Source organism: Necator americanus, chromosome IV, assembly GCF_031761385.1.
Source record: "Necator americanus strain Aroian chromosome IV, whole genome shotgun sequence".
In the NCBI taxonomy this organism is placed as follows: domain Eukaryota; kingdom Metazoa; phylum Nematoda; class Chromadorea; order Rhabditida; family Ancylostomatidae; genus Necator; species Necator americanus.
The window spans coordinates 2,720,579-2,745,579 of NC_087374.1; the positions used below are offsets into that span (position 1 = coordinate 2,720,579).

Below are 25,001 nucleotides of genomic sequence, written 5' to 3' on the forward strand. Positions count from 1 at the left end.
AATGATTTCATGGGGAGCACGTAGGAGAAGTAGCATACAACTCAAATTTCAGTGTACAAAAAAGGCTGCGTAGACTTTGCTTACTACCTGCGCGCGGTTACCGTGTTTGAACTAAACACAAACAGGTATTCAAATGTAATAACTCTGTAACCTAAACTGTTCTGTAAATAGGTTAATTTTTTTAATCTTCTTTAGTGATGTACGAACTCTGACAAATGGTAAAGAATTTTTATTGTCTCAAGCCATCCTTGTAGAGTTGATATAATCTGTAACCTAATCAGAGGTCAGTAACCTTTCCTTTTGCATACTTTTCGAACAGGATAAGCAAAGAATATCTTTATTATCAAATGAAAGCTATAATAAACAATCTACAATATATGTTTTACTCGGATGAAGTCAACGAGACACGAACGCGTGTTACCTTCCATTCTGGTGCTGTATTCATATTCATAAAACACTGTTCGTTCCTGTACTTGACTAACAAGGATAGAACTTTGGCTGACTTGTCATCCCCACCTTTAACTTCCACTCGAATTCCAGCTCGATGTCTTCGACGAAACACAACTGCTCCGGATCTTTAAAAAAAGATTTACTGTAGACTACATCTGATGCAGAAAGGACTCGAATATTCGAATTTTAACCAAGAATCAACCCTTTCCTGTCAACGCTGGTTTGTAATATCAGTTCACAATGCTATTCTCTCAATTTCGTACCCCGAGCTAAGCTAGTTATTCTGTTGTAGCTAGTTATTAGCTTCCTGCTTTCTGCACCTTCAAAAATGAAAAAAATGATGAGTAACAGAGCTTACTAACCAACCAAATACTAACACACCGTCGGATACACAATCTTATGCGTGATTGACAGACAGGAAGCTCCGGCAATAAATTGTATGTACTCATCCTCAAATCCTTACTTTTGTGAGCATTTACAAAATATTTTGCTCCGAATATTTGGATGTTTTTTCTTATTATCGGCTTCTCAAATGCCCTGCACCCTTTCGATTGAGCAGTTTATCCGAATATAGATATCTGGCAACTTACGATTCGTAGGCATTCCGCCTATCAGTCTCAATGTCATAAATATCTGCAGTTTCGTCCGAAGAGGGCAGTGTTAGTTCTACTACGGGAGTGAGACATTCAACGGTATCATCGCGATTGTCGGCTAGCAAAATTACCTATAAAAAGAGGAGTGACAGGAACCTCTAGACCAATGAATAACCGTAATATGGTGTTCAATTTCTCGTTTAAAGCGTGAATCTCTCAATCTCACAATAGCCTTCAAAGGAGTTATCTCTCATACATACTTCTGCTTTCGAGTTGCTCTCGTTAGCCACAGTTAAGAAAACAGATCCTGACTGACTATCACTGAGTTCCGGCTCTCTCGATAAGCGGATCTCCGGCACGAAGTTACGTGCGAAATACTAAAAAGATCACAATTTTGAAGAAGATGCCAAATTAAAGAATAAAATGACCTGAATTTTGTAGCGTATTGTTGAAGTGCCGTATTCAAGTTTGACAAGGTTGTGATCGCAGTGTTTGCACCTAAAAATCACATTAAGTTGGGGATTCTGGACATCGACTTTTACAATGTGTAGCTTCAACTCTTTATATTTATCACACCTAGGAAGCGTAATATGCTAGAGTATTTTTTGAAAATAAATGTGAACATTTTGGGAGCAATAGTATATTCCGTAGCAGAGAGAACTTACGAGAAAAACACTTTCTCAATTTAAGAATTCTGCTAATCTATTATTAACAACGTTTCAACCCGAAAAAAAGAGATCAAAGCCAACTTCAATGAAATTATTGACTAATTCGGAGGAATTCGGAGGATAATCAAATGCGCTAAGCAGACAAGGAGTTTCCATAAGTAGATGGAAAGACAGATAGAGCGGATATCTCACCGGACAGCTCTCCTCGCCTTCAAAGGCATCCTGACAGGACGAAGTAGACGACCACACGCTAAAGGCTGACGGAGACGTGAATCCAGAGAAGGTGAAATAACATCAGACCCGTCCTCGAGGTAATCAGCTAAGGATAATTCTGGGACCTGCAATGAAATAAACGTTGAAGTAACGTCAGGACTGCAAACTAAACTTAAATCATACGTCTTCGGAAGGAACATGTAAAGGAGTCTGGGATGAAGGTTTCTCAAATGTTTTCTTTCTTTTTTGATAAATAGCTTGCAGTCCGTACCGATCTGTGAGAAAACTTCCGACGTTATGCGATCGCCTATAACACGATTATGATCTCGCGAGAGTAAATGAGGTAAGTAGTTAGCACTCAACTTTTGTTCAATTTCACTTGATCTCGTTGGGCTTTTTCAGCAGCTGCAAGAACACGCATTCTCTCCAAAGCTTCACCCAAATCCTTATCAAGGGTTGTTTCATGACTGAAAAATCGGCAAGAAAAATTGTACGCACAGGAAGAATCTTGAAAAATGATGTGCTGTTCTGCCGATAAGGTTATCCTTGTATTTCCTCAAGTGATCGATAAATGAACGGATTCCTTGTCATTTATTACAAATGTTACACTTTTGATTTTGTCTTATACGATTAGAAGGAACATAAACGACAGCATTAAAAAAAAACAAAAGAAAGCAAAAATCAAAAAACTAAACACTTCGCTAAACGCTTCGCATAATGCCCGATTCTTAACAAGCCTTTCGAATGGATATTTTGGGATAACAGATAAAAGACTACACTGAGGATCGTCCTAGCAACGAACTCAATTACGGGAACTTTTCTGGACAAGAGTTCATCATATGCAAGCACTCGAATTGGCACGATTCAACATTATCTGCGAGAATTCCGCAGATGGTGAGAAGCTTTTCATTAACGCTAAGCAACATCACGAAGTCGATATAAATTGGCTTAATGTCAACTATCACACCATATCTACGAAATTCAAGTAACGCACCATTTCCACAAAAAAATCTGAATTCACAACTTCCCTACAATATTAAAGCAAACGCAACTTACACAGGCCAGTTAATACTGGATGGTTGGTCAGGAGTATCGGAATCACGAGTTGACCATCTACATGTGGAACACATTAGATGACAGGATTCGCCAACTGCTCTTGTTGTAAGGACCATCGCTTAAATAGAAAGGGAATTTATGAATACAAAAAAGACAGGTAGCAGTAAAACACTGAAAATCTATCCACTGTAACTGACTAGTTTGCAAAATACTGAAAAACTCACAACAAATTGGACACTGGTTACAATTAACGCATCTGTTCCTCTTCACCCGAGCTTCTCCTGCTGGGATATTCTCCAGACAGTTGGGGCAAAAAGTAGAGTCTATTTCATTTAGACTGCACGAAATACACCTTAAAATAAGGTGGTTATAATGATAAAAGAGAACCATCTAGCTGTAAGTTTCTAGCCAACATGAATCTATATACAAAAAAGAATAGCTGGATGGACTGAAGGTGAACAACTTCTTTTTGTAGAATCTGTATAAAATCACAATTTCTGCCGACGTGTTTTACCGTTCGATGGCATTTGCACAGTAGTACATTTTAATGGTTATGCAGCAACCGTACCTAACTTATTTGTCCGCTTTATGGATGTGTAAAGATCTTATAAATGCGAAAATTACGACTCGGTTTGTTTGGCGTGCATGTTTAATTCATTCTTCTCAGTGATCCCAATTGAATTCAACGACAATTCCGATAAGAAACTGTTATGACGTGTGCAGTGAGTATTAAACAGTCGAAACAACCATCTGTCATTTACAGCGAATGTAAACTTGGTTCTAATTATCTGAGAAGAAACTCAGAGAGCAAGTTGCAATATTTTGCAACAAGCATCACCGTTTCCAAAAACTCTGCTGCGATCTTCCGGGATAAAATTAAGCGAGCATGCATTTAAGCTTGGGCAACTGCAACCAGCTTCAGGCCTTTGACCTGACTTCGCATTACTAATGGCAACTAAGTCCATTAGTATCATCATATTCTGTCATCGCTCTGTCATCTTCTAGTGTGGAGTTATTCTAATTTAGGTTTCTAAGAAATTCTAGAAAAAAGATGTTCACGACCTCCTCCTCAATCCACTGCAGATTGATTCCACTAATAATGAGATTTTGTTCATCCATGAAAGCAATTGTAAGGAAGCTAAGCGCGAATTTCAAACGAGGGGATGAGGAAACGAACCGAAGCGAAGAACAGTGGCGACAGAAATAAAGATTGCACAATGGCCACCAGTTATCACATCCACATTGGTAAAGTACTCGTTCCATTTGAAATAACGAAGCCATGTTCTCACAATGTTCTTTCCTAAACCACATGAGGAATTATTAGCACAGAAAAATAAGATCTTTTCACTTTTGATACGAATATGCGTCCATAATACATGACTAGAACATCAACAATAAACAAGCTCACAAACGTATTTCTGTCAACAATTCCCCAACTACGTATTGAATTTTGTCCCGTGCCTGGATCCAAATCTATCGGACAAATTTATCTCTAGCTTATGCAAGACAGGACACTCTCATTACTCGCGCCTCGCATTAAGCACTGAATCGTCCCAGAGTTAGAGGTTTTGTTGCCGGCGCCGCATTCTCTTAACATCTAAATTTCGAGTTCTGTCAGCAATTTGAGATCATGAGAAAAGACATACTCCTTCAAAGGTTGCGTAATTCAAAGGTTCAAAGGTTGCATAACTTCCAAGTCTTACAGATGCCAGGTGATATTGATTTCCTCACTACTTATGCAGCGATGATTTCCTTTTGTTTCGCAGCCCTTTCCTTAAGCGAATTGATTTAAGCTCATTTGGTTACAACTTCGGTCACTTTGTAAAATACTTGCAACAACTGGGAAACCACGGTAAAAAAAAGTTACTAATTCAGTTATTACTTCAGCCGTTGTTGGTGTCGCAACCGGAACTTTCCTTTCGCTGTTCCTGCTGTAACCCATTCTTTCCACCTTCAAAATAAGAATTTTCAAAATGAACTCGGGGCATCGAGGTACAAGAATAATTCTTTAGGTGAACAAAATAATCGTCGTCTCTATCCAATTCTGATGAAAAAAGTATCCGCCCAATAACAAGAAAAAAAGGTATTGGCACTGATTTGCGCGTGAAGAGCTAAAGGAAATTTAAAACAAAGAACTTAGCCTGAAACTTTGTACGTATCTGAGTACGAGCGTACATCCGATGTCAAACATTCGGAACCCAGTCATTGAAGTTCCGCTAAGTTTAAGCGTCGAATATGTTGTGAAGTAGATTACACACATCGCGCTAGTACTCACGGCATACAAGATAATATTTTCAGATTTTGATTACTACTTCTATGCAATCTGCCAGTAACAGCCAGGTCAGATTTCTTCTTTTATGAATTCTTTTGTTTATGCGTTCATGTTGATTGCCTCTTGTATCCCGGTGTTTTACGATTGCGTACTCACTCATATTGTGTGCATTTTCCCCGATATACAATATTTCCTCCAAGGTATGCGACAACACTGCCATATTCAATCTTCGATGTTTATCCTCTTTTTTCACCTTACCTTTGGGGTCGTACGCTGTACCTTCTGTCATTCTTTGTTGTCGCATGTACATAATCATGCGAACCATTGGATGTTCTGGAAGAGACGTCGACACGACCGCTCTGCTCCTAACCCATTTCTGCGTCTTCTCTTGGCCTTCTTGTCTCTTTGATAACAATTTTTCTTATCGACGCCATTTTCTGAACATATATCACTGGTTTTTGAAAACTATACCAGAGATTCCAGTTATAATTAGCATTTCGGTCTTTGGAGGCTTTTGTTCCGGACCTGTCCGTTCCCTCGGCAGCCTTTTCATTGAATTCACTTGAATAGCCTGTGAGAAGACATCACTGATCTTCGGTCGGTCGCACGTGGATGCGACGCGTGCAGATGAAATCGTTGTGAAAAACGGAGTGTTCGACACCATTTTTTACGACCATTAAGCAGAAATGAACGGAACCACCTAGGAATCTGAAACAACATCTTTAATTTTTCCCGCAGATTCCCCCAACTAGTCAGAATCGTAGTATGGCGTCTTTATAGCAGATTCGTTTTGACATAAGTAACATCCACTTTCAAGAAGGCTGGCAGAATTCGACGAAAAGCGCCTGTATGACCTAACCCATTTGCAGCTTAGAAGCTGGTCCGTCCATTGAGGAATGAGTTGTAGATTTTTCTTAATCACACCCAACAAATATTCACGATAAATGAAGAATTTTATCATTAATAACAGCTAATAACCGTACTAAGAGAGTGATGTAGTGCAAAAACGATGACTGAAAACAAAGCAAACTAAATTAAATGCTAATAAATAAAGATGTAAAGCTACTCCAACAGAAGTGTAATAACTGGAAACACCAGTGGATACTACCCAGGCAGTTTCGTGATTTCTTCAACAGATTTTTTTCATTCGATACACATGCAAACCGCCGTCTTTTTGACCTCGAGCACACACTCCGATGTAGCCACTCCTGTTTACCCAGATTCCACCTGAATAACAGTAAGCTTTAAACGAACATGGTGAAACTTCTTAGATTCTTCATATTAAACAGGGAAAAACTTGCTTATAAAAGGGAAACCACCGCCCAAGAGTTTCACGGAGTAAAGATAGACGCAGTCATTGTTAAATACCTAAGAAACTTGGATTGAACTACTGCACACAAAGTTGGAATATCAAATATAAAGAGATCAAAAACACTAACTTGTAACGACCGTCCCTTGGCGTCAGCAATTAAAAGATTGAAATCTTCGTCGATGAACACTCCACTTATGTAGGATACTGTACCACGTCTTCCGCTGCAACAATAGAGGAGACGTTTTCAAGTATTGGACTGTGATAACTCAGGCGCTTGCGCGACGCATTTTTGGTATACGAGACTTTGCACCTCGTGAGCTTGAAAGTGACACTATGATAGCAGTGAGTTTATTAATGACCATTGTGCTAGCGTCCTGTTGGTTCTACGAATAAAAAGAGATTGAGGGTCACACTCAGGTCTACACTAGTCTACAGATACAGGAACATGGACGATTGACTCAGAGACATGAATATATAATGCTATATTACCTCGTAGTAATTAAATTGTAGCAGTATGAAAGAAATACGGATGTAAAGTCGAATTTGAATATTATTAGAGTGTAGCCTTTTAGCTGAAATACTGCAAAATCTTTCATTGATGCCTATATTTGAAAAAAGAGAGGGAAAAACATTGGTGCTGATAACGGATTCCATTTCAAATAATGATGTGATAAAATTACGAGCGAGCTACTACCGGCAACTACTTTTTAAAAATCTATTAACCAACTTGGCTTAACACAAACTTTTGCTTGCATTGCAACCATTTTTACGCTCCCAATTAGAGACGTTCCGCTATGGAAAACATCAAATTTATCCGCCTCATTACTTACTTGTATAGATTAATTGAATGTTAATGGTAAGGTCTATGATTGAAGTAGTACGAAAGGTCTAAATGGTCTTTTAGCTTTTTTTGGCCTCCCTTTCTACCACAATGCTGTTGCTGTGTAATTCCCGCCATGAAAAAACCGGAGCAAGGCAATTTGACCACCTTGGGTTTGACTGCGGGGTTTTATCATGTCCACGTCGCAGTCTCAATAAAAGTAATACAATTTCCCTAATGAGCAAAAATATCGATAAATGCGCTTACTTTACTTACTTTTTAGAATCAGGTGCTAATGTGATACTTCGGTTGTGTTTAAACCTATCTGTCCCAGTGTCGTCGTAAAATTTGACAATTGACTGAGTGCCTAAAGTAGTTAATAATACTTGAACACCTCAATTTTCTCAGAGAAACGAGAGAAAATAACGAAGGGAAGCATCACATCACAACGGCAACTAGTACGGAGCGTAAACAGTAAATCGAAAAAAAAAACTTGCCAAGATCAGTGATAACTAGAACTCCGCGATAAAGATCCAAGAATGAAGGCAGCGCATCACGTATAGTTGGATAAGGATAGGACCAAATTAGCTGTAAATATTATTTACTAGTTATCACCCGTCGTTAATGAGCTAAATCAAACGCCCAATTTTTTTTAGAGAACTTTAGCATGATCTCGTTTGCAAACAAACTGTTTGAAAAGTTTTCAATTCGTCTTTATTTTCAGGTCACCCTAAACTATTCCAGTGCTAAGGAACTGTTGAAGATGTTTCTCATCCCCACATCCTATAAACAGGGTGCGAGCCAAGCGATGAGTGCAGTGCTGTCGGCAATACCACTGTAATTACTCATTCACTCTCAGGGTGGTCCTTAACAGAAAAAAAAATATCGCAAAGGATTTTCATTATGTTCCTTTCTGTTGTGTTAACATTCTTATTCTCTCAATTCAAAACTAAGAAAAATGATAAGAAAATTTGAGCATATAGTCTGGAAAAACGACATGAACCACAGTGCAGTTGGGTATACGCTTGGGCCCGAAGCGGTGCGGTGGAGCGTAACGGTTAGGATCGTGGGGGACCCTTGTTAGCACCATTATTTCCTGCAGTTCACGATGGTCCCACATTGATTCCAACGCCAGCTCGACTGCTTCGAGCTTACGCAACTGCACTGTGCTTCATGTCGCAACTGCACCTCTTATAAGGTCCTAACGATCCACCTTGTAGATCAAAACCTGCAGAGGTTCTCACATGGGGTTAGTTAGCTGGTTAGCGAATACCTAAGTTGCTCCATTTTCCGGTGGTCGGTACGGTAGTACCTTGAAGATCTGGTTATGAGCCTTGCTGATGGTTATATGAGAGATAGGATCGAAGGTCTTTAGCCACTACTGGAAAAATTGCGTCCACTTTAATCCAAAAAAAAAGAAACTGACTGTAGCCTTAGGTCTTCCTTCATACACTGATACTTGCCAGAAACCCCGAATTTTCTCCATAGTGACTATGTTCCCTCTTGCCGTTAGCGACAGACCTGAACAGAATTATTAACATATCAGAACAATCAAAAGCAGAGACGTTCAGAAATAACCTCGAGCGTTTCCAGAATGAACGATAACAAGATCGCTTTCTAACTTCCCATAGTGTAGAATTCTGATCTCGCACTTGGTGAGCACAACAAAAGAATATGCAGGTCGTAGAACGGTAACTGCACTTGGAGCAATAATATCTGAGGATGTCATGATCACTCCTCGTGGAACCAGTACGATCTAAGAAGCAAACTATTGATAACATCCATTTGTCACTACCCAAATTAGATCACGAAATAACGCGTATACACGAAAGGTGGGAGTATACGAAACTTTTACTGTCAACGTGCTATGGAAGATGGTTTTCCTTAACCTACAATTGAACCAGCGGTGCCATATCGGTTCACTGAGGTTTTTGAACGAGTGTCTAACCTACACAATGACTTGTGGGGGCTAGCCGATGAAACAAGTCAGTTATCCTGACCTCCTAAATAACTTTGGTACTAATTTATCGACCCCCGAGAGATTAAGGACTTGGTGGGCTCTAGAGCGAATTCGAACCTCTTATCAGTCCCAGAATAACCTCTTGCCGACTGCGCTACACCCGTCGCTCATTATAATTTCAATATGAAACATAAGTAGAATTCGTTTTGCAAGTCACTTACTCGATTGTTCATTGTATCGGCTACAATCCATTGCTGTGATTCCTCGTCAAATGTCACACCGAGTGGTCTGTTAAAGCCTTTGCCTTCAAATTTTTGCGACAGAGACCCAGATACAGATACCTCTATTCCGGCTGAAATGAAATATTTTATGTCAGAGAGCACTTCTAAAATACTTTTCGAAACATTAAAAAGCACGAAAGCCATTTCCATAGGTTTCCCCCTCTTTCTGTGTACACTTTTAGCAAGTTTCTTCCCCTTCTACGGTATTATGAAGTAATCGGCGCACACAGGATTAACTGTAGTTGCACCTGAAATAATATAAATATGCGCAAACATGCGATATGATGGCTCATCATATGCTTCCCTTAACAGCGCCTGGAGTTAAATTCGCCTCTTTCCTCAAGTTTAACGACCTGTGATCCCCTTTATTTGAATATGTCTAGAATTGGAAATAGTAACATCTATTTCAAAAGGACTGAGCCCACCCTATCACTCTTATAGACAGCGAGAAAACCATAAAAACGACACAATAATTCAAACTGAATAAAATCAAGCAAAAATGGAAGCAAACTTGCAATAAGGCTTCGCAAATTCAGTGAAGCGAAGACGACGACCATGACTATGAGTGTCAAAACAGGAACTATTCTTTGGCTCGGAATAAGGATCCAGATGAGAGGGAAACGCGGTACTTCCACATGCTGAAATCAAGGTATTTATTTTGATCATAACCTGACTAGATGTAGAATTATGTCCTGCAAGTTACAAATTTGTTTGGCAATCCCAAACACAGAGTTCGTGACGCAGTTCTCCAGAATTGCCGCTAACGCGCGAAACATTTTCTACAAATCTAGGCACAGGCCTCGAGAAAGATCGCCAGCGAGATGGACTGATGTGTTCGAAGCATGGATATAGCAACTGAGAGCTCCATAATACACGGTTCAAGGTTTACCGTGATGACAAATGCAAGGGAAAGCAACACATGGAAACTATTCTACGGTACGAGTAACAAATAAGGTCACTCATGTATTTGAGTGAGTCTCTAGGAGTAAAGGAAGACTCCAAATATAATTGTGTGTAAATAAAATACAACATGGGCCAAAAATCTCAATTTTGAGCTGTGTGAACGAGTTTTTAACACTATGACTCATAGATCCGAAAGTAATGCTGTAATTTAGAAAATGAAAGCATCGCAGAGAATACCCCGAACGCCATGTTTAATGAAAAATGGTTAAACAGCAAGGAAAATCTTCCCCAGAATTATGTTAGTTGAAACCTACCTTCTGGAGAAGGAATGGTACTTCTCGATAGAACAGGTTTTTTCGATACAAATTCCGTATTCACAACATTACATTTCTTGCTCGAACGAGAATCTTCCTGAAAGAATACCCAGCTTTTCGTTAATGACAACTACGGAAAAAGAAAATCGCCCAAAACAAACCAAAACGAAAATTATAGCTGGATCATATCGTCATAGTTGTGAGACAAAAAGACTGTCGTAACTTAAAAGTAAAGATAATATCAGAAGTCTAATGCAGAGTGCTTGCGAGCACGTTGTTTAAATGAGATTTTGTTGAACTTGATAATGTCAGACTTTGACATTTATTTCATTTTCAATACTCCTTCAAAAACAGGTCTTTTACGACAAAATGATCCAGAAAAAAAGTGAATCCCGCAAATTAAAAAAAAAGAGCCTTCGATGTGCGGTTACCGCCCCACACGTGGCGACCTGACGACTCGCTACGTAGCTTCGCGGCTGTAATATTTATACGGCTCTAATATCTAACTGGCTGTAATATTTATACGGAGAGCTATACGTATAGCGTATAGCTTTCCGGAAAATTTCGCAGGAAGTCTACTGTATTTTGAAGCAACTATCTTTAGTTACTATTTTTGCTACGCAAAATCGAGGTAATCAAACCTTGCTCTCACCAGCATAGGCACTGGACATTGTGGGGCTTGCACCAGTGTTGTCATTCACATTGCCGGGGGAATATTTTGACTGTGGAGAGCTGAAAAAGTTATTTTCAGAGAAATAACCGAACCCGTCGACGACTACGCATATGAAACAAAGCATCATAAAGCTGTTCATGGCAAATCTGTTAATCATTAATGGCAAATCTGCATGGGGCACCATAACGGCCGTGTTCAGCACAAAATCATTTCTTCTCTACGGAATGTTTTAATTGATGCCGTAAAGGTTTCATGCTGCTTAGGGAGAGGCCTCCTGAATCCATCTATGCTTCCATGGAACCGGGCATAGCAAGTTTCGTCCCGCACTATCTGTTTGGAGAATAAGGATAAGAGGATTAGGAGTCGGCACCTTGAGCAAATCTTCACTGTCTTACTTTCCTTTTCTCAAATCCTCTTCCAAAGTTTCTGCGCATGTAGAAAGTGAGCCATTAAGTCTTGTTGTTTTGTACGCTAACGCATATGGAAAAAAAGAAAATTTTGATTAAGCTTACTGAAGCTGATAGGCAACGCACTTGTAACCCTAAACTTAATAGTCTCCCCTCCTCGTCGGCAATAGGGGATAACCCATTTGCACTGGAATTTCTGGCTTCCCTCATCGCAACATGACAAAATAAATGTAAGTAGAACCTGTCCAGATGCGATCTTCTGTCGGCATGGTCCCTTCCACCGTCAGATGACACAGCCGGAAACTGAATATTTGTGAGCTTCGCATTAGTTTCCATGTGGCTTTCAGAAGAACCGCCGTTATTTCCATTTGAAGAGCTGGTGGATTCCTTCTAAACTCAACGAATTAATTATTCTTCTAGATGAAAGTTTCAGGTAAATTTAAGCCATTGTACTCACCTCATATTCAGAACATATTGCATCCTGACAACTACGGTAAGCTTTTATCTCGTTGAAACGTTCAACAACCTCCAGTATCTAAAACCTCAAGAACTGCAAACAAAAAATGGAAAAAACAAATAATTAAATCAACTAACCCCTGCGTATATAACATCCATTTCCTCTAAGGACAACGAGTGATCCTTTGAATAAGTATTGAAAAGAAAACGATATAAATGGGAAACAGAGGGATTCGCATCCAGGCCCGTCGAAGACTAGAAAAGTGAGTATTTTGACAGTTTCTGACATTTTTTGACTGTAGGAAGCTAACAGCCATGATCGCAATAATGAGTACAAAAATGCAGCCCGTCGTCGATACTTTTCTGTTATTCGCTCAAAAACTGTAGCTCAAAATTTAAGCATTTATGAGTAACAGAACAGATAATATCCTAATTTTTAGTCGACTGCAGAACACCGCACTTCAGTGGAAGAGTAAACACACGTTTAGATCTTCGTACGTTTGTACTCGGAAGAGACTATTCTAATAATAATGAAAAAAAAACTCTTCTATCATCAAGATTAAATTCAAAAAATAAGTGTCGAAAATGCTCTAACACCTTGACACTTTAACACTGAAATTTCATGACGTAAAAAAAACAAAAGGAAAAAAAAAAGAAATAAAAACCTGAATCCAATGTAGCAACTGAAATAACCTGAGACTCAACAGCGCATTGCATAATACGGAACTTTAAAAGACATTCAAAGTGTGCCTGACCTGCGGTAGGGTGTTAGCTTCGAACGAATAGTGATCAAGCCCCAACTCATCGAATCGGCGAACAACACGGGCAATCTGAAACAGTACATATTGAATTGCACAACAATTATTAACGAGTAAAGGAAACCTTCTCAAAAAGTTTCTTAGAATACTACAATCAAGAAAAACAAATCTTGTTTTTTATTTAAAACAATGTCTAGAAGTTGAACACCCTCTCACACACAGGAATTCTATCATACAGTTCATTACTGTTGAATTTAGCGGCCTTGAAAATGACATTACACCTATTACGTGACAGTTCCACAATTTCACTGAGTGGAATACCAGCATTCGCAACTAAGATGCTGAATTTATACAAAATGTGATGCTGAGCAATTGTGGTGAAGTCAATTTTTGCAAAGAAGGGCAGTAATTTGACCAAAACAACACCTTGGCGTAACTATCAGATGAAACGGCGAGCAGGTAATTTTGATTCACGGCATCCTTGACAATATCCCAGTACCTGTGGAATTCGGAGAAAAAACTGTCTTCGAAGGAACTCATTAATAACATCAAAAGAAGCGCCTTACAAATGGAATAAAAAGTGATTAACGACAGTGAGTTTCATGAAATAAAGGTGAAAATTATGAATACAACAAAGTATTCTCGTGAAGCCTTCACGGCCCAGAAAGGACTTATTTAATAGCATGCATCACTGTTAACAAAACTGTGCAGTTGTTTTCGCTGAGTTGGTAGAACACGATTTAAATGAGAAAAAAATGTTGGTCGACCTCAGCTGCTCTGTGCGCACAAATTTCCAATCGTTACTTATCACCGCTACGTGTTAGAAAGACATTACTTCTCCCATTGAGGACTTTATAAATACGGTCGGGTTAGAACGACCTAAAAAGGAGGTTTTCAAAGCTTCTGTACAGTCCAACGGCAGAAGTCAACAAGTTGGTGTCAAACTTGTCTAAAAAAGATAGGAATATCGATTTGATACAGTTCACTGGCGCAAGCAATTCATTGGATATACGCGTTCATAAATATATAGTCGAGTAAAAAGGAACTAAAGCTCGGTGCAGTTGCGTAGGCGGGCGCGCTCGAAACGTTGCGTAGTTAGTATTCGTATAGCACGCACGTGAGCACCAATTAGCAAACTGGCTTTTTTTTGCAGCTTTGTAGGTGTGCTGCTAAGAGAGATGTTCGTTTTTCCTCATCCGGGGATCTATTGCTGATAAACCGTGCTTTGATATTGAAACAAGGGAACACAGACATGCTCTGCACGATAGCGTGAGCTGTTTGCGACGAAGTATAAACACAACGTCATAGCAAAAAAAAAGAGATCGACATTGAAACAGCTAAAGATGACAGGCGAATAATGGCTGACCTCATTTTGAATACAATCCAGCTCCTCGTCAGTGAATACATCATCTTCAATATAACGTTTAAAGACGAATTGATAGAACAGACAAGAAACAGGACTTCTGAGATGTGGATAAGCATCGACGAGCATCTGAAAAGTATCTAAAGTCCGATTAAAACGACATGAAGCACGGTGCAGTTGCGTAAGCGGCTGGAATCGAAAAGGAACCATTGCGAAATAAAGCAAGGAATAGTGTCAGCAAAGGTCCCTCCTAGATCCAAACCGTTACGCTCCGCCGCACCGCTTTGAACGCAACCGCTTACGCAACTGCACAGTGCTTCATGTCGTTTTGACCCTATTATATCACTTATTTTAGCGCAGCCTTTGCATTTATATGCTACTATGTTTTTCTAATTGTTTTCGAATGTTCCACGCTTTTTCGCGATTCTCCGAATTAAAAAGAAAAACTAGACAAAACATCGCTGCAAAACAACTGTCCGCAACCTCAATTCTTTGAAAACGCAACTTTAGCTTAAGAATTTTGGTTGGGCAACGAATAAAACACCAACCACAGTAACACCACCCTTTGAGGGAGGAAAACATGTGGTTTCAATCGGACTTTCACTCCCAGTCATAATCTATATTGAAATTCTGTGCTTGGAAGCAGAAATGGAAGTAACCTCACATCCCAAAAGCAATGATATGACCTAGTGAATCGATCACAGCTGAGCAGACCAACAGCAAAATGCCACGGTTGCAAACGTTGTGCCGGCGACTGCGTAGCGGCGCACGGAGCAACGTTGGGGCGCGCAGGAATTAGTTTTTTTTGCAGGATAAGAGAAAAAAATTTCAACACGTGGAGAATTGCATTTGGTCACTCTGGCAGGGTGAAATGCATTTAGGGCGGGGATGGAGACACTCAGTGGCTCCCTTATTTCTCGAAGTAAACAATTAAATCAGTTCGGGCACCTAAGACCTAAGCATTAGTTTTAGAGGATCTATGACATGTAAGCTAAATTTACTAGAGAGAGTTAGAGACAAAAAGGAGGTTAGAGCATCGGGAAATTAGGGCACCACTGGTTGCCCCCTCCCCACCTCAACTACATTTTCTCCCTCTGCCGGTCTTTCCTATGAGGATGGGCGTAGATATTTCCTCCCAACTCTCGTAATCAGCATTAAACTATATTCCAGAGGATTAGAAATTGGTAAAAATAGTGCTACTTTTGAATGGAATCCGAGAAAAAATAAAAAAGTACAAATATAAAAATATAAAAAAATAAAGTAAAAATAGGATTTCTTCCATGATTTGACGACTTTGAAGTAAAATGTGAAGAAGAAATATACTAGAGAAGGGATAACTTCCTTAGTAATATGTATTTTTTTTGCTCCGCTCTTCTTTTTCATTTCCCTAGTTTATCCTTCTCAAGTAGCGTAAAAATGATTCTTCACATGGCCGCTGTGTTTTTCTTCACCTTTCCCCAACTTCTAATTAATCACTTACGTCTACTTACCTTTACTGCTTCCTTCGTAGAATCAATCAATTCGTATTGCTTTTTTTTAAAATCGTTTACTTGCACTTGAAGGTAACAATTGTAGAATGTTTTGTCCCTTCATTCTCTTCACTGAACACAAGATAACCAGCGAATTTTTATCCTTAACACACAAATACGATTGAGAAGTTAACAGTATATCATCATTTTCAGTGGGCAATCACGTGCAACCACCTCGCTCCCTTGGCTTTTCTTCCAGACGTCTGACGTAACGCTACCGCTCCAGAACGATTCCAAGCTCTGTGTTTCGGGCAGCTCCTCCTCTACCAATCGCTCCTGCGCCACTCACGCCCCTTCATTCGCTTATGCTCAGATCCTCCAGCTGAGACCCCAAGGGAGCTCTGACAGTTGGCGACAACCTATCGCCTACTCTGGGTCATGGGTTCGGCTACAACTGTCCCCACTTCTGGAAAACCCTTTCAGACGCTATCGCCTCGTTCGCACTGTAGCGGTCCCTTGGGCAATGTCAGGTTGAACGAGATCCCCAGTCACTCATAGCATCGGCTCTCTGCTACGGAGTATAGTACTCTGGTAGACGAACTAACAGAGCCCCTATAACTATAAGTGAGTAAGCCCTTCGTACAGGAGGATTTCCCGAGTGATATCAGAGGTGGCCAGCATCGATGCGATAGACAGATCCAGTGTTCCGACCCTCTTCACTTTTGGACGGTTAGCAGAGGGATCCCCTTGACTTTTGGACGGTTGGCGAAGGGACCCTCATCAGTTGAGCTGCACTTCATAAGGTAGACCCTTTCACCTGAGGAGGGTTCGGCTCCTTCCTATTGCATCTATGGTGGCTAGCGCGCACGTGACTGCCCAGTACAATTCAAATTCAAACCTACGATATCGACAAGGCAAACGTGATGGAACGACTACTTACAATAACTTCATGCACAAAATAAAGACATAGCATTCTACATATACCAGTATGGGGTGACAGCACTTCTAAGTAACGAAACTGTAATAATTTTTATACCTTTATGCACCGATTAGAATGTGTTATGAGCAAGTTTCAAAAGAATTGGCAGCAATCGGCAAACAGCTCTGTGATCTCAGCTTCTGTATCGCCGTTTTGAACACGTTCCGTAGCTTTTCTGAATTTCTTTCGTTTCCTTTCCGAGAAAAACTTTCCGAGGCCCTAGAAAAAATGGCTCTTACATAGACTCCACATTAATTTGTTTAATTGATTACTGATCATTTCTACAGAATCGTAACGTAGTGATGGAATTAATGATATTTCTCCTACCTTGTACATTTTCATTGTACCAACCACATTGGCCATCCTTCCAAGAATGGTAACGAGGACAATAAGAAAGGAGTTGGGCTCAAAAATTGGTTCTTCTTCTTCCTTCGTTTTATTTGATTTCAAACCTCGAAAAGGTCATATTGAAATATGAGCAAGGAATGTTGGAATTTGAAGTTTTCCGTGTCTTAAAGTTCCAAGTTAGAATAAGAATGGAGTTTTAGGATGATAATCCATTAACTTCATCAGCTGTAATTCAATGATTTGAAGTTTAATGACAGATCTAGTCAACAAATCTCCGACTTTTTAAAGAGGTTTTTCACTATATATTATGCGATTATTTGGAGAATAATACAAATCGGAAAACAAATGATTAGCCGAAAAATCCTCACCATATTCTTCAAACTTCTCTTGTATCGTAGCTTCGATAATGCTTTTATCAAAATGTGCTTTTAAAAGAAGAAGACCAGCCCCGGCAATGTTGAGTACTATTCCGTAGATGATCAGCTCGCAGTAACCTGAACAAGAGAGATGGTGTAAGCTTGCTTGTAGCAAATGACTGTTGATGATTGGTAGCGTAGGGCAAGCATTGCTCTGTTAGGGTTTACCTGTACAGCAAAAAAAAAAGTCTAAAAGACACATTCGAAATTTGTTGGCAACTATAGTGGGAACTTCCACAATAGTTTACGCCAAAGTTTTTTTTTTGAGCGAAGAGTAGAGAATGTGATGAAGCTTTAGAATAACCGGAGCTTGTCTCCAAATTTTTTTTCTGGATTTCCAGGATTTCTACTACTTCATTCGAAGGAAATTTTTCCAGGATTTCTACTACTTCATTCGGAGAAAATTCCTTTCATTTCTTCGTAATTGCCGCAGAAAACGGCCCGGAAGATACGGCTTCGAGCGTTCCGGCGCACTATTTTCTCCAAGGAGTTCGATTGGAGCGCGCCAGCCTTGTGCACGCGCCCCATATTCCGGGTAGTTTTTTTACGTCAATTAGGAAGAAATGGGCGGAATCACCCCCTCTCCTTAATCGATGATCCCGTATACGAACACTTCTCCTGAAATCCGTACCACTTCAAATTCGTGGGGTGATGCCTTTGAAGGGTTAATGGGAATGCTCATCATAAGCACATATAACATCTATAATCAAAACAGGTTCAATTATAGTATAAAACTATGCTTTCAAAGTGTCGTGTATGTACTGTAAACAAAAAAAAAAACACAAGCACTGGACAATATTAGCGCTCTATTCGTGATCAGCACCCGAAATTTAAGAAATATCCAAAATCTATACAAATATCTCTAATTTGAGCGTTTTTCTAAACGCGGAATAGTAGCTCTTCTTTTCTACAACTACTGCATCACTGTGATTAAAACTAAAAGCTTGACACCGGATTGATTCTTGAGGTTTCATTTATTCCTCAATATTTTACCGTAGTGCGACCTACGGATAGTGAGGAGTTGACTCAAACGTCTACTTAATGAATGGTTACGTCTTCTTCTCGATCAAAGTACTTTTTTGTATCTTTGTTGCCACTAAAACGAGCTTTTTTTTTTGCTATAAATTAATATAAGATAATAATAGATATAATAAGTAACCAAATATTCTCGATAGACATTCCTTATTTTATAAAGGCTTCTATAAAAATTTATTTTCTATGTAATGTTAATGATTTATGATTATTTCATGATTTAATTTTTGTTACTGCATCTCAGAGAACGAAAAAAGACACTAGAGGTGCTTCTCTGTAAAAAAAAAGTGGTTTAGAGAATCCGTAGACACTTACCGGGTTTTCTGCGGTTGTGCTTGAAGACTTCCCACTTTTCTTTCCAAGAGACGTGGCCAACTGCTCTTCCTCGAATTCGTGTCTGTGGGTGGCGCATAACTGCATAGTGGAAAATTTTAGTTTACGATTTATCGAATAGCTCGTGAAATTAATAAGCAGATAGCATATTTTCACGTCTCATTAGCCAGCCCAATTGGGGAAATCCTATTCTCGGAATTTTTTTTTGTCGTGAAATTTAAGATTCAGCATAGCTGAACCCTCACACATTCTCGGACATGCAGATATAGAACTAAAAATAGAAAATGCACAAGACAATTGCGAACGAAATAGGATCAGATAAATTTTACGGTTTTAGTACGACGTTGCCATACATCCGTTTTTTGGTGTTTTTTTTTTGCATTTCTCTACGTTACTGTAAGAACTGTTTTTCTAACGATGCTTCTCTACAGTTTTTAACGGACGTCTTACTATGAAAATTGGCATTTTAATTCAACGAGCTTGTTTTCTTACGAAGAGGTGGATCATTAAAATAAAAAAGTTGTGCCCTTGCATTGCCATGCCATTGCCCTGTCAATGACCAATGATACTTTCTTAAACTGATCAACTCTTTCGAATCAAGAATCGCTTCCGGATCCTCCGAAGTTAAGTACAATCCAGTTATTAGTTCTCTCAGACCGAGATGATAAATACGCAGCCAGAGTCCAGTGCATGGCTTACTAGCTTGGAGCCATTCATTTCTGCGTCCGTCTGCACTACGAAGATGATTTTCTGTGGCTACTTTCGATGGCGGTGCAAAATGTTGATGTTTCCAAGTTTCCGCGTGTTATCCGCTGGTACACCGTTTCGAATTCCCTTTAAAGATCTTCGCTGTGGCATGGTCTGGGCCAAAAGCAGCCAAGCAGCAGTCTAAGCAGCTTCCTTTCCTTAAAGTCAAGCTCGTCCATCACCGCAGACGGTGCTGGCTAAATATCTGATAAGTACATCATGATTAGGCGAATGGCGGATAAGCAGTCTCGCATCTACGAACATGTGGTCATGGAGTTGAGCGCCGAACAGATTTTAGCACAGTATATCACTCTCGTAGTTGCCGTTCTTCTTCAGCACACAACCTAAGTAAAAGAACCCATCCGAGAGTTTCATTCGCTGCTCGTTCACCCTAATTCCCATTCGAGAAGAACCACTTCTGATTATATTTATCAAGGCGCAAACGTAATCTATAGGTGCCTAGATGCTATGTTGACAACACGTTGAGGCTTCGTACCGCTTTCTGGGAATATGACAACATCGCCGGCCCGCAAAAAGGCTCCTTCCGCTTCCTTCTGCCTTACTCCAGTTACCACTTCGGACGTTGTTGTACGTCCGGCTGGTGTTCAGAGTGCGAACAGATGTTCATTGATTCATGTCATCGAGTCGGAGAATGAAATTTCCTGGTATATCGACGGCGCTAAGCAAGGTAGGGTCGTGGCCCTGATGGCGGAGATTCAAAGTGACTTAGAAACCGAGAACTGCTATTTGCGTCGACTTCGAGTTGCGCTGCACATTTCGTTCACTCTCATGACAACAAAGCCGATTCAGAGTTATCCGCTCCAAGACCTTGCACATTACAGCAAGCAGGATTGAGATTCCTCGATAGTTGCTAGGATCGTGACAAATAGCTCATTGTGGAGAGAAAATATGATAACGTGCCTCGACCAGCAGGTCCTTCTGCCACTTCATGCTGAACGGATGATCCTTGTCATCTCACGAATCTCAGATGGAGGAACAGATTCAAGCATCTCTGTGCTAATTCCGTAATCCCCACTAGATTTTCTTTGCCTCATACTTTGAATACAGACTAGAACCTCAGACTCTTTGTATGGTAGAGAAACCCATGAGTTCAAAAGAGAAACGTAGCCGCATACGAACTAGAGTGAAACCTATGTGCTGCTATTTTTTTTTGCAATAATGATACAGCAAAACAGCATGCAGTTCATGGTATCCTATATATTAGTCTATGGATAAGTTTGAACAAGCAACAACTACAAAAGTTGCCTCCGGACATTTTCTGGCTGGGAATTTCCAAACATTGCACATCTGCTGAAACCGCGTAATAAATTGTCTTTTCCCATCGCTATTATTAGTTCTCTCGAAGGAGGTTCCCTTAGAGCTCTCTGATTCTATCGTATAAAAAAATTAGACAGATAATGAAAGGACGAGTCTATCCTAAAGGTGACCATAGTTATTACTTTCAAACTCGGCGCTCCTCAGAATAGCTTAGCTAATTCCCCGTTCCCGCTTTGCTTATCCTGCAGCTGAAAGTGGTTCCTGAAGAGCATCCATATGGTACAATTGATAATAGCAATTTTTTGTGCCGTAACTGATACAGAGGTGATTTTATCCCTTGCTGAGCAATTCTGATGGTGAAAAGTAAATACAGCTATCCAGTTCTACAAAATGCTCATAATTTCGAGTGTGAAAACTCTTATTTACTCAAAAAAAGCGTAATCATATGTTCTATTACCGTATCTACGCTCTATGCTAGTAATCATTTCCAGGAAGGAATTGCCCTGGGTGTTAGTCTCACTACGACTTCGTGACGTAAAAATGTGAAGAGATATGCTGCAGAAAAGAGAGATGGTTGATTCTTTGCATTGCTCCAAGTGTATCATTAGTCGTTTCGGAATGGTTAGCGCATTCGTAGACGGAAAGTGGATTTTTTTTCAATCCGAAAGATAACACCACTGAACAATTAGCTAACCCTGTATTTTGATTGATGGAAATTCTCATACTATCGAAAAATTAAGGTTTCAAAGGGACACTTGTGAATAGTACCAGACATAGCTCTCTTTTTTCTGATTTTTTCCTCAAAAGAAACCCCTGAAGCTATTTTTTTATGAAGTCAAAATAGTATCAAATATTAAAAATCAATGCACACAATCAATAAATGAAAGTGTTGTAAATATGGAAATGAAAAGATCTCGGCTCTCCCTCTCTCTCCCTCCGTTAGTTTAACCCTAAGGACGACAGCGCGGTTCAACGGTGAGTTGCACACTTTTCAACGGTTATTTTTCATATTTTTGTAATTTTTTCCAACGTTTTTTGTACTCGACGGGTTTATTACTCAGGTTGTCTCTCACCAACCTTATCTTTGAATACAATACAAATCGATTGAGTCGTGAAAGTCGATTTCTTCTCCCACATGGAAGATGCGCAAAAATGTTTTCGTAAATATTTTAAAGAAACATGAAGAAAGAAATACATATTCATACGGACTCAAGGAACTGTATTCTAATCCAGATATACAAAAGTATTCAGGTTTTCCTTTTCAGTCTTAATATAAAGATATTTAGGAGCTATGAAAAGGGAGGATTCAAGAGAGGTAGCAGGGAAAGTCGGTGGAAGAGCAATCTTCATGATTGCTGCCGTTGTCGGATTAGATGAGGTGACGAAACGAAAGAAGCCTATGATATGAAAAACAACTATGGCAGGATAGATCCTTTCTTAGTAATGTGGTACAACAGCCGGTGAGACCCATGTTTTAAAGTTGTCCACAGCTTAATTTTGAAGTCTTAATGGGAACGTGCTTTTTTTATAGCGTTGCATTATACTCTCTGAAAATATTAGATTAAACGAAATGCCCAAAATTCAAATTCGAATGGGTAATCCATTAATTTCTTCGTTAGCTGAGTGTAAGATTAGAAGTTCTCGTCAGCTCTCAAAGACAACTCTTCTCACTGTTTCATTTCAATTATCCTGCTCTAAAACGGATTCGGATCCCCGTCGGTATTGCTGGACCGTTTGAGGGTGTTAGTTTAGTTTTTATTCAGCAATATTCCAATTTTTTCACGTAGTTTTCCAGGGGCGAGTGTAGCGCAGTCGGCTAGAGGTCCCGCTGTCTGCACCCATCGATCAGAGGTTCGAGTCCGCCCTAGTGCTCACCAAGCCTCTCATCCCTCTGAGGTACATAAATTGGTACCAGACTCAGCTGGGAAGATAAAAGCACTGACTTGACACATCGGCTAGCCACCGCAAGTCATTCTATGGGTCAGTTACACGTTCGTAAACCTCAAACGATTCTGAATTGAAGTGAACGCGGTGGCGCATCCCAAGCGGATTGATTAACGCCAGACACGTGATCTTTTATCGTCTCCAAGCATGAAGAGAACAGCGCTGAAAGTGGCACTAAGGTATTCCCTAATCAGATGTTTATCTCCTTCAAAGATTAAGACGTTATTAAAGGATAAATTGCATGGCGTTGATCAATTCCTTTGAGGATGCGCCTATCGATGTCAATTTAGAATTCGTTTGAAGTTTATGAACGCTCGTCCAACAATACGATGACTTGCGGGGGGCTGACCGATGTGCCAAGTCAGTGTTTTCATCCTACCAGACAATTCTGGAACCACATTATCGACCCCGAAGGGATTAAGGGCTTGGTTGGCGTAGGGGCGGATTCGAACCTCCGATCGTGCAGTCACAACGAAACCTCTTCCTGACTGCGCTATAACACCCGACATCATTCATTATTTAAAATTAAGCCAAACATAAGTTAGGAGGGCCCTCACTATCATGCGCATAACGTGTAACTTGGCTTGTGAGCTTCGAACGTCGTGTCAGGATATCATGAGCGTCCTGAGCATCCCAATAGGGTTTGACGTCAACGATATGGTCTTTATCCTTCAATGCAGCGATGAGCAGCTTTAGGGATATAGAATTGCTTAGTATCGCTTTGTCGTAACCCCTCCGTAAGGAATATGGTGCAGGAACGGAGGAAAAGCCGTATCCCAGTACTAGTCTTAGGAATTAGCTGAAATCCTCATCCGATCCGACAGCGCTGGCAGTTCTGCATTCGTTTCTACGCTGTCGAAGGATTTCTCATAGTCGACGAAGCTTAGGACAAGGGACATGCATCTTGCAAAGCTGCTTATTAGGAGGAAAAATTATTTTTAGTCGAATTAATTATTAGATAAGAAATACTCTGCGAGATTTAAACTGAATCATTGTTTCCTGAATCAATATCTTGGATAATCTGGGATTTACAAGCTCATAGTTAGTTCGGATTTGTCAACGCGCTCCGTTTCTTATGTGTTTCATTTTGTCATATTTGTGGAAAAAGTTCTTGAGGATGACAGATTCTGATTTTTCTGAAGTACGAAATTAAAGAAATCCTTATCCAAACAATGGTAGTAGTGCCTCTTAGGAAGAATACTGAAGAGACGAATAAAAAAGCATCAACTTTTTCTGGAAATTAATAATGTGCTCAAAATCAATAACTTATTGAAAAAATTTACTTGAAGGAAAGTTATTTTGCCTGTAAACTACATATAGTATTCATTAATTCGAAAAATCTTCAACGATTACATTGGTTACTGTATACGAATCAGTCAAAACGGTCAATAATTTGCGCTAGCTGCTTAATCTATGGTTGTGTCAGTCGGATTCCAATAATTCTTGGATAATCGGAACTAGATTTGAGCGAATTTATTTCTGGACATGAGAAAGTCGCTGCTACAGCAATTATCATCAAACCATACGGTAAAAAATACTGTACAATGCACAGTATGTATTATTATGATCTATAAGAAAAGTTGCTTACCGTATTCAGGTGATGAGAAAGACAGTTTGTCCTTGTCCGCATCCTGGAACCATTATTTTACACGGCTGTCGTTTCCGTAATCTAAATGTAATTTTTCTAAATCTAAAAACTAATCGATAACTGCAGAAGAATACATTAATCGATCAATAGATATACTGGCGTGAAAAAATGAATTTGAATAATACATCTAATAATAATAATTAATTAAACAATGAATTTCGAAGAGGCAAAGAGGTAGACGAGTTGTTGCCAGCAGTACTTGACTAATACGAAAACAAAAATGGCTTGAACTCGTAACAATGGGTATCCAAGTGGCATCATAAGCACCTCAGGAAACAATTATCGATCGTATTTCATATATTGAATTG

The 25,001-nt window shown here is 39.7% G+C and overlaps 3 protein-coding genes across 8 annotated transcripts; 1 reads left to right on the plus strand and 2 right to left on the minus strand.

Moving 5' to 3' along the window:
• Positions 1-382: 382 nt before the first annotated feature.
• On the minus strand, positions 383-5,577 carry RB195_000232 (uncharacterized protein; the record flags this gene model as incomplete). 2 transcript variants are annotated; one of them, XM_064196458.1, is made up of 11 exons in its annotated part: positions 383-575; positions 1,041-1,174; positions 1,304-1,420; positions 1,472-1,541; positions 1,904-2,049; positions 2,108-2,134; positions 2,212-2,231; positions 2,288-2,391; positions 2,981-3,098; positions 3,205-3,332; positions 4,158-4,261. In XM_064196458.1, 11 exons carry the CDS (start codon positions 4,259-4,261, stop codon positions 383-385), a joined length of 1,161 nt encoding a protein of 386 aa, XP_064052339.1. The 2 variants fall into 2 exon arrangements, with proteins under 2 accessions (XP_064052339.1, XP_064052338.1); XM_064196457.1 differs by lacking the exons at positions 2,108-2,134; positions 2,212-2,231; positions 3,205-3,332 and adding an exon at positions 5,409-5,577 and having other exon boundaries at positions 2,304-2,391; positions 4,158-4,280.
• On the minus strand, positions 4,715-24,954 carry RB195_000233 (uncharacterized protein; the record flags this gene model as incomplete). Of its 5 annotated transcripts, XM_064196462.1 has the most annotated exons (26): positions 4,715-4,753; positions 4,863-4,931; positions 5,506-5,585; positions 6,417-6,479; positions 6,554-6,620; positions 6,692-6,785; positions 7,661-7,751; positions 7,882-7,972; positions 8,811-8,905; positions 8,963-9,140; positions 9,566-9,696; positions 10,141-10,263; positions 10,843-10,939; positions 11,484-11,574; positions 12,164-12,312; positions 12,380-12,457; positions 12,517-12,633; positions 13,134-13,208; positions 14,503-14,628; positions 15,990-16,086; positions 17,069-17,166; positions 17,275-17,399; positions 17,664-17,789; positions 19,059-19,157; positions 24,634-24,676; positions 24,844-24,954. In XM_064196462.1, the coding sequence occupies 26 exons, from the start codon at positions 24,952-24,954 to the stop codon at positions 4,715-4,717; spliced, it is 2,553 nt and encodes an 850-aa protein (XP_064052340.1). The 5 variants fall into 5 exon arrangements, with proteins under 5 accessions (XP_064052340.1, XP_064052341.1, XP_064052342.1 ...); XM_064196461.1 differs by lacking the exons at positions 15,990-16,086; positions 17,069-17,166; positions 17,275-17,399; ... (2 more) ...; positions 24,634-24,676; positions 24,844-24,954 and adding an exon at positions 15,048-15,113; XM_064196459.1 differs by lacking the exons at positions 4,715-4,753; positions 4,863-4,931; positions 5,506-5,585; ... (5 more) ...; positions 24,634-24,676; positions 24,844-24,954 and adding an exon at positions 15,048-15,113 and having other exon boundaries at positions 6,382-6,479.
• RB195_000234 (uncharacterized protein) lies at positions 20,334-22,509 on the plus strand (the record flags this gene model as incomplete). The annotated part of the gene is made up of 2 exons (XM_064196464.1): positions 20,334-20,511; positions 22,388-22,509. 2 exons carry the CDS (start codon positions 20,334-20,336, stop codon positions 22,507-22,509), a joined length of 300 nt encoding a protein of 99 aa, XP_064052345.1.
• Positions 24,955-25,001: the final 47 nt, after the last annotated feature.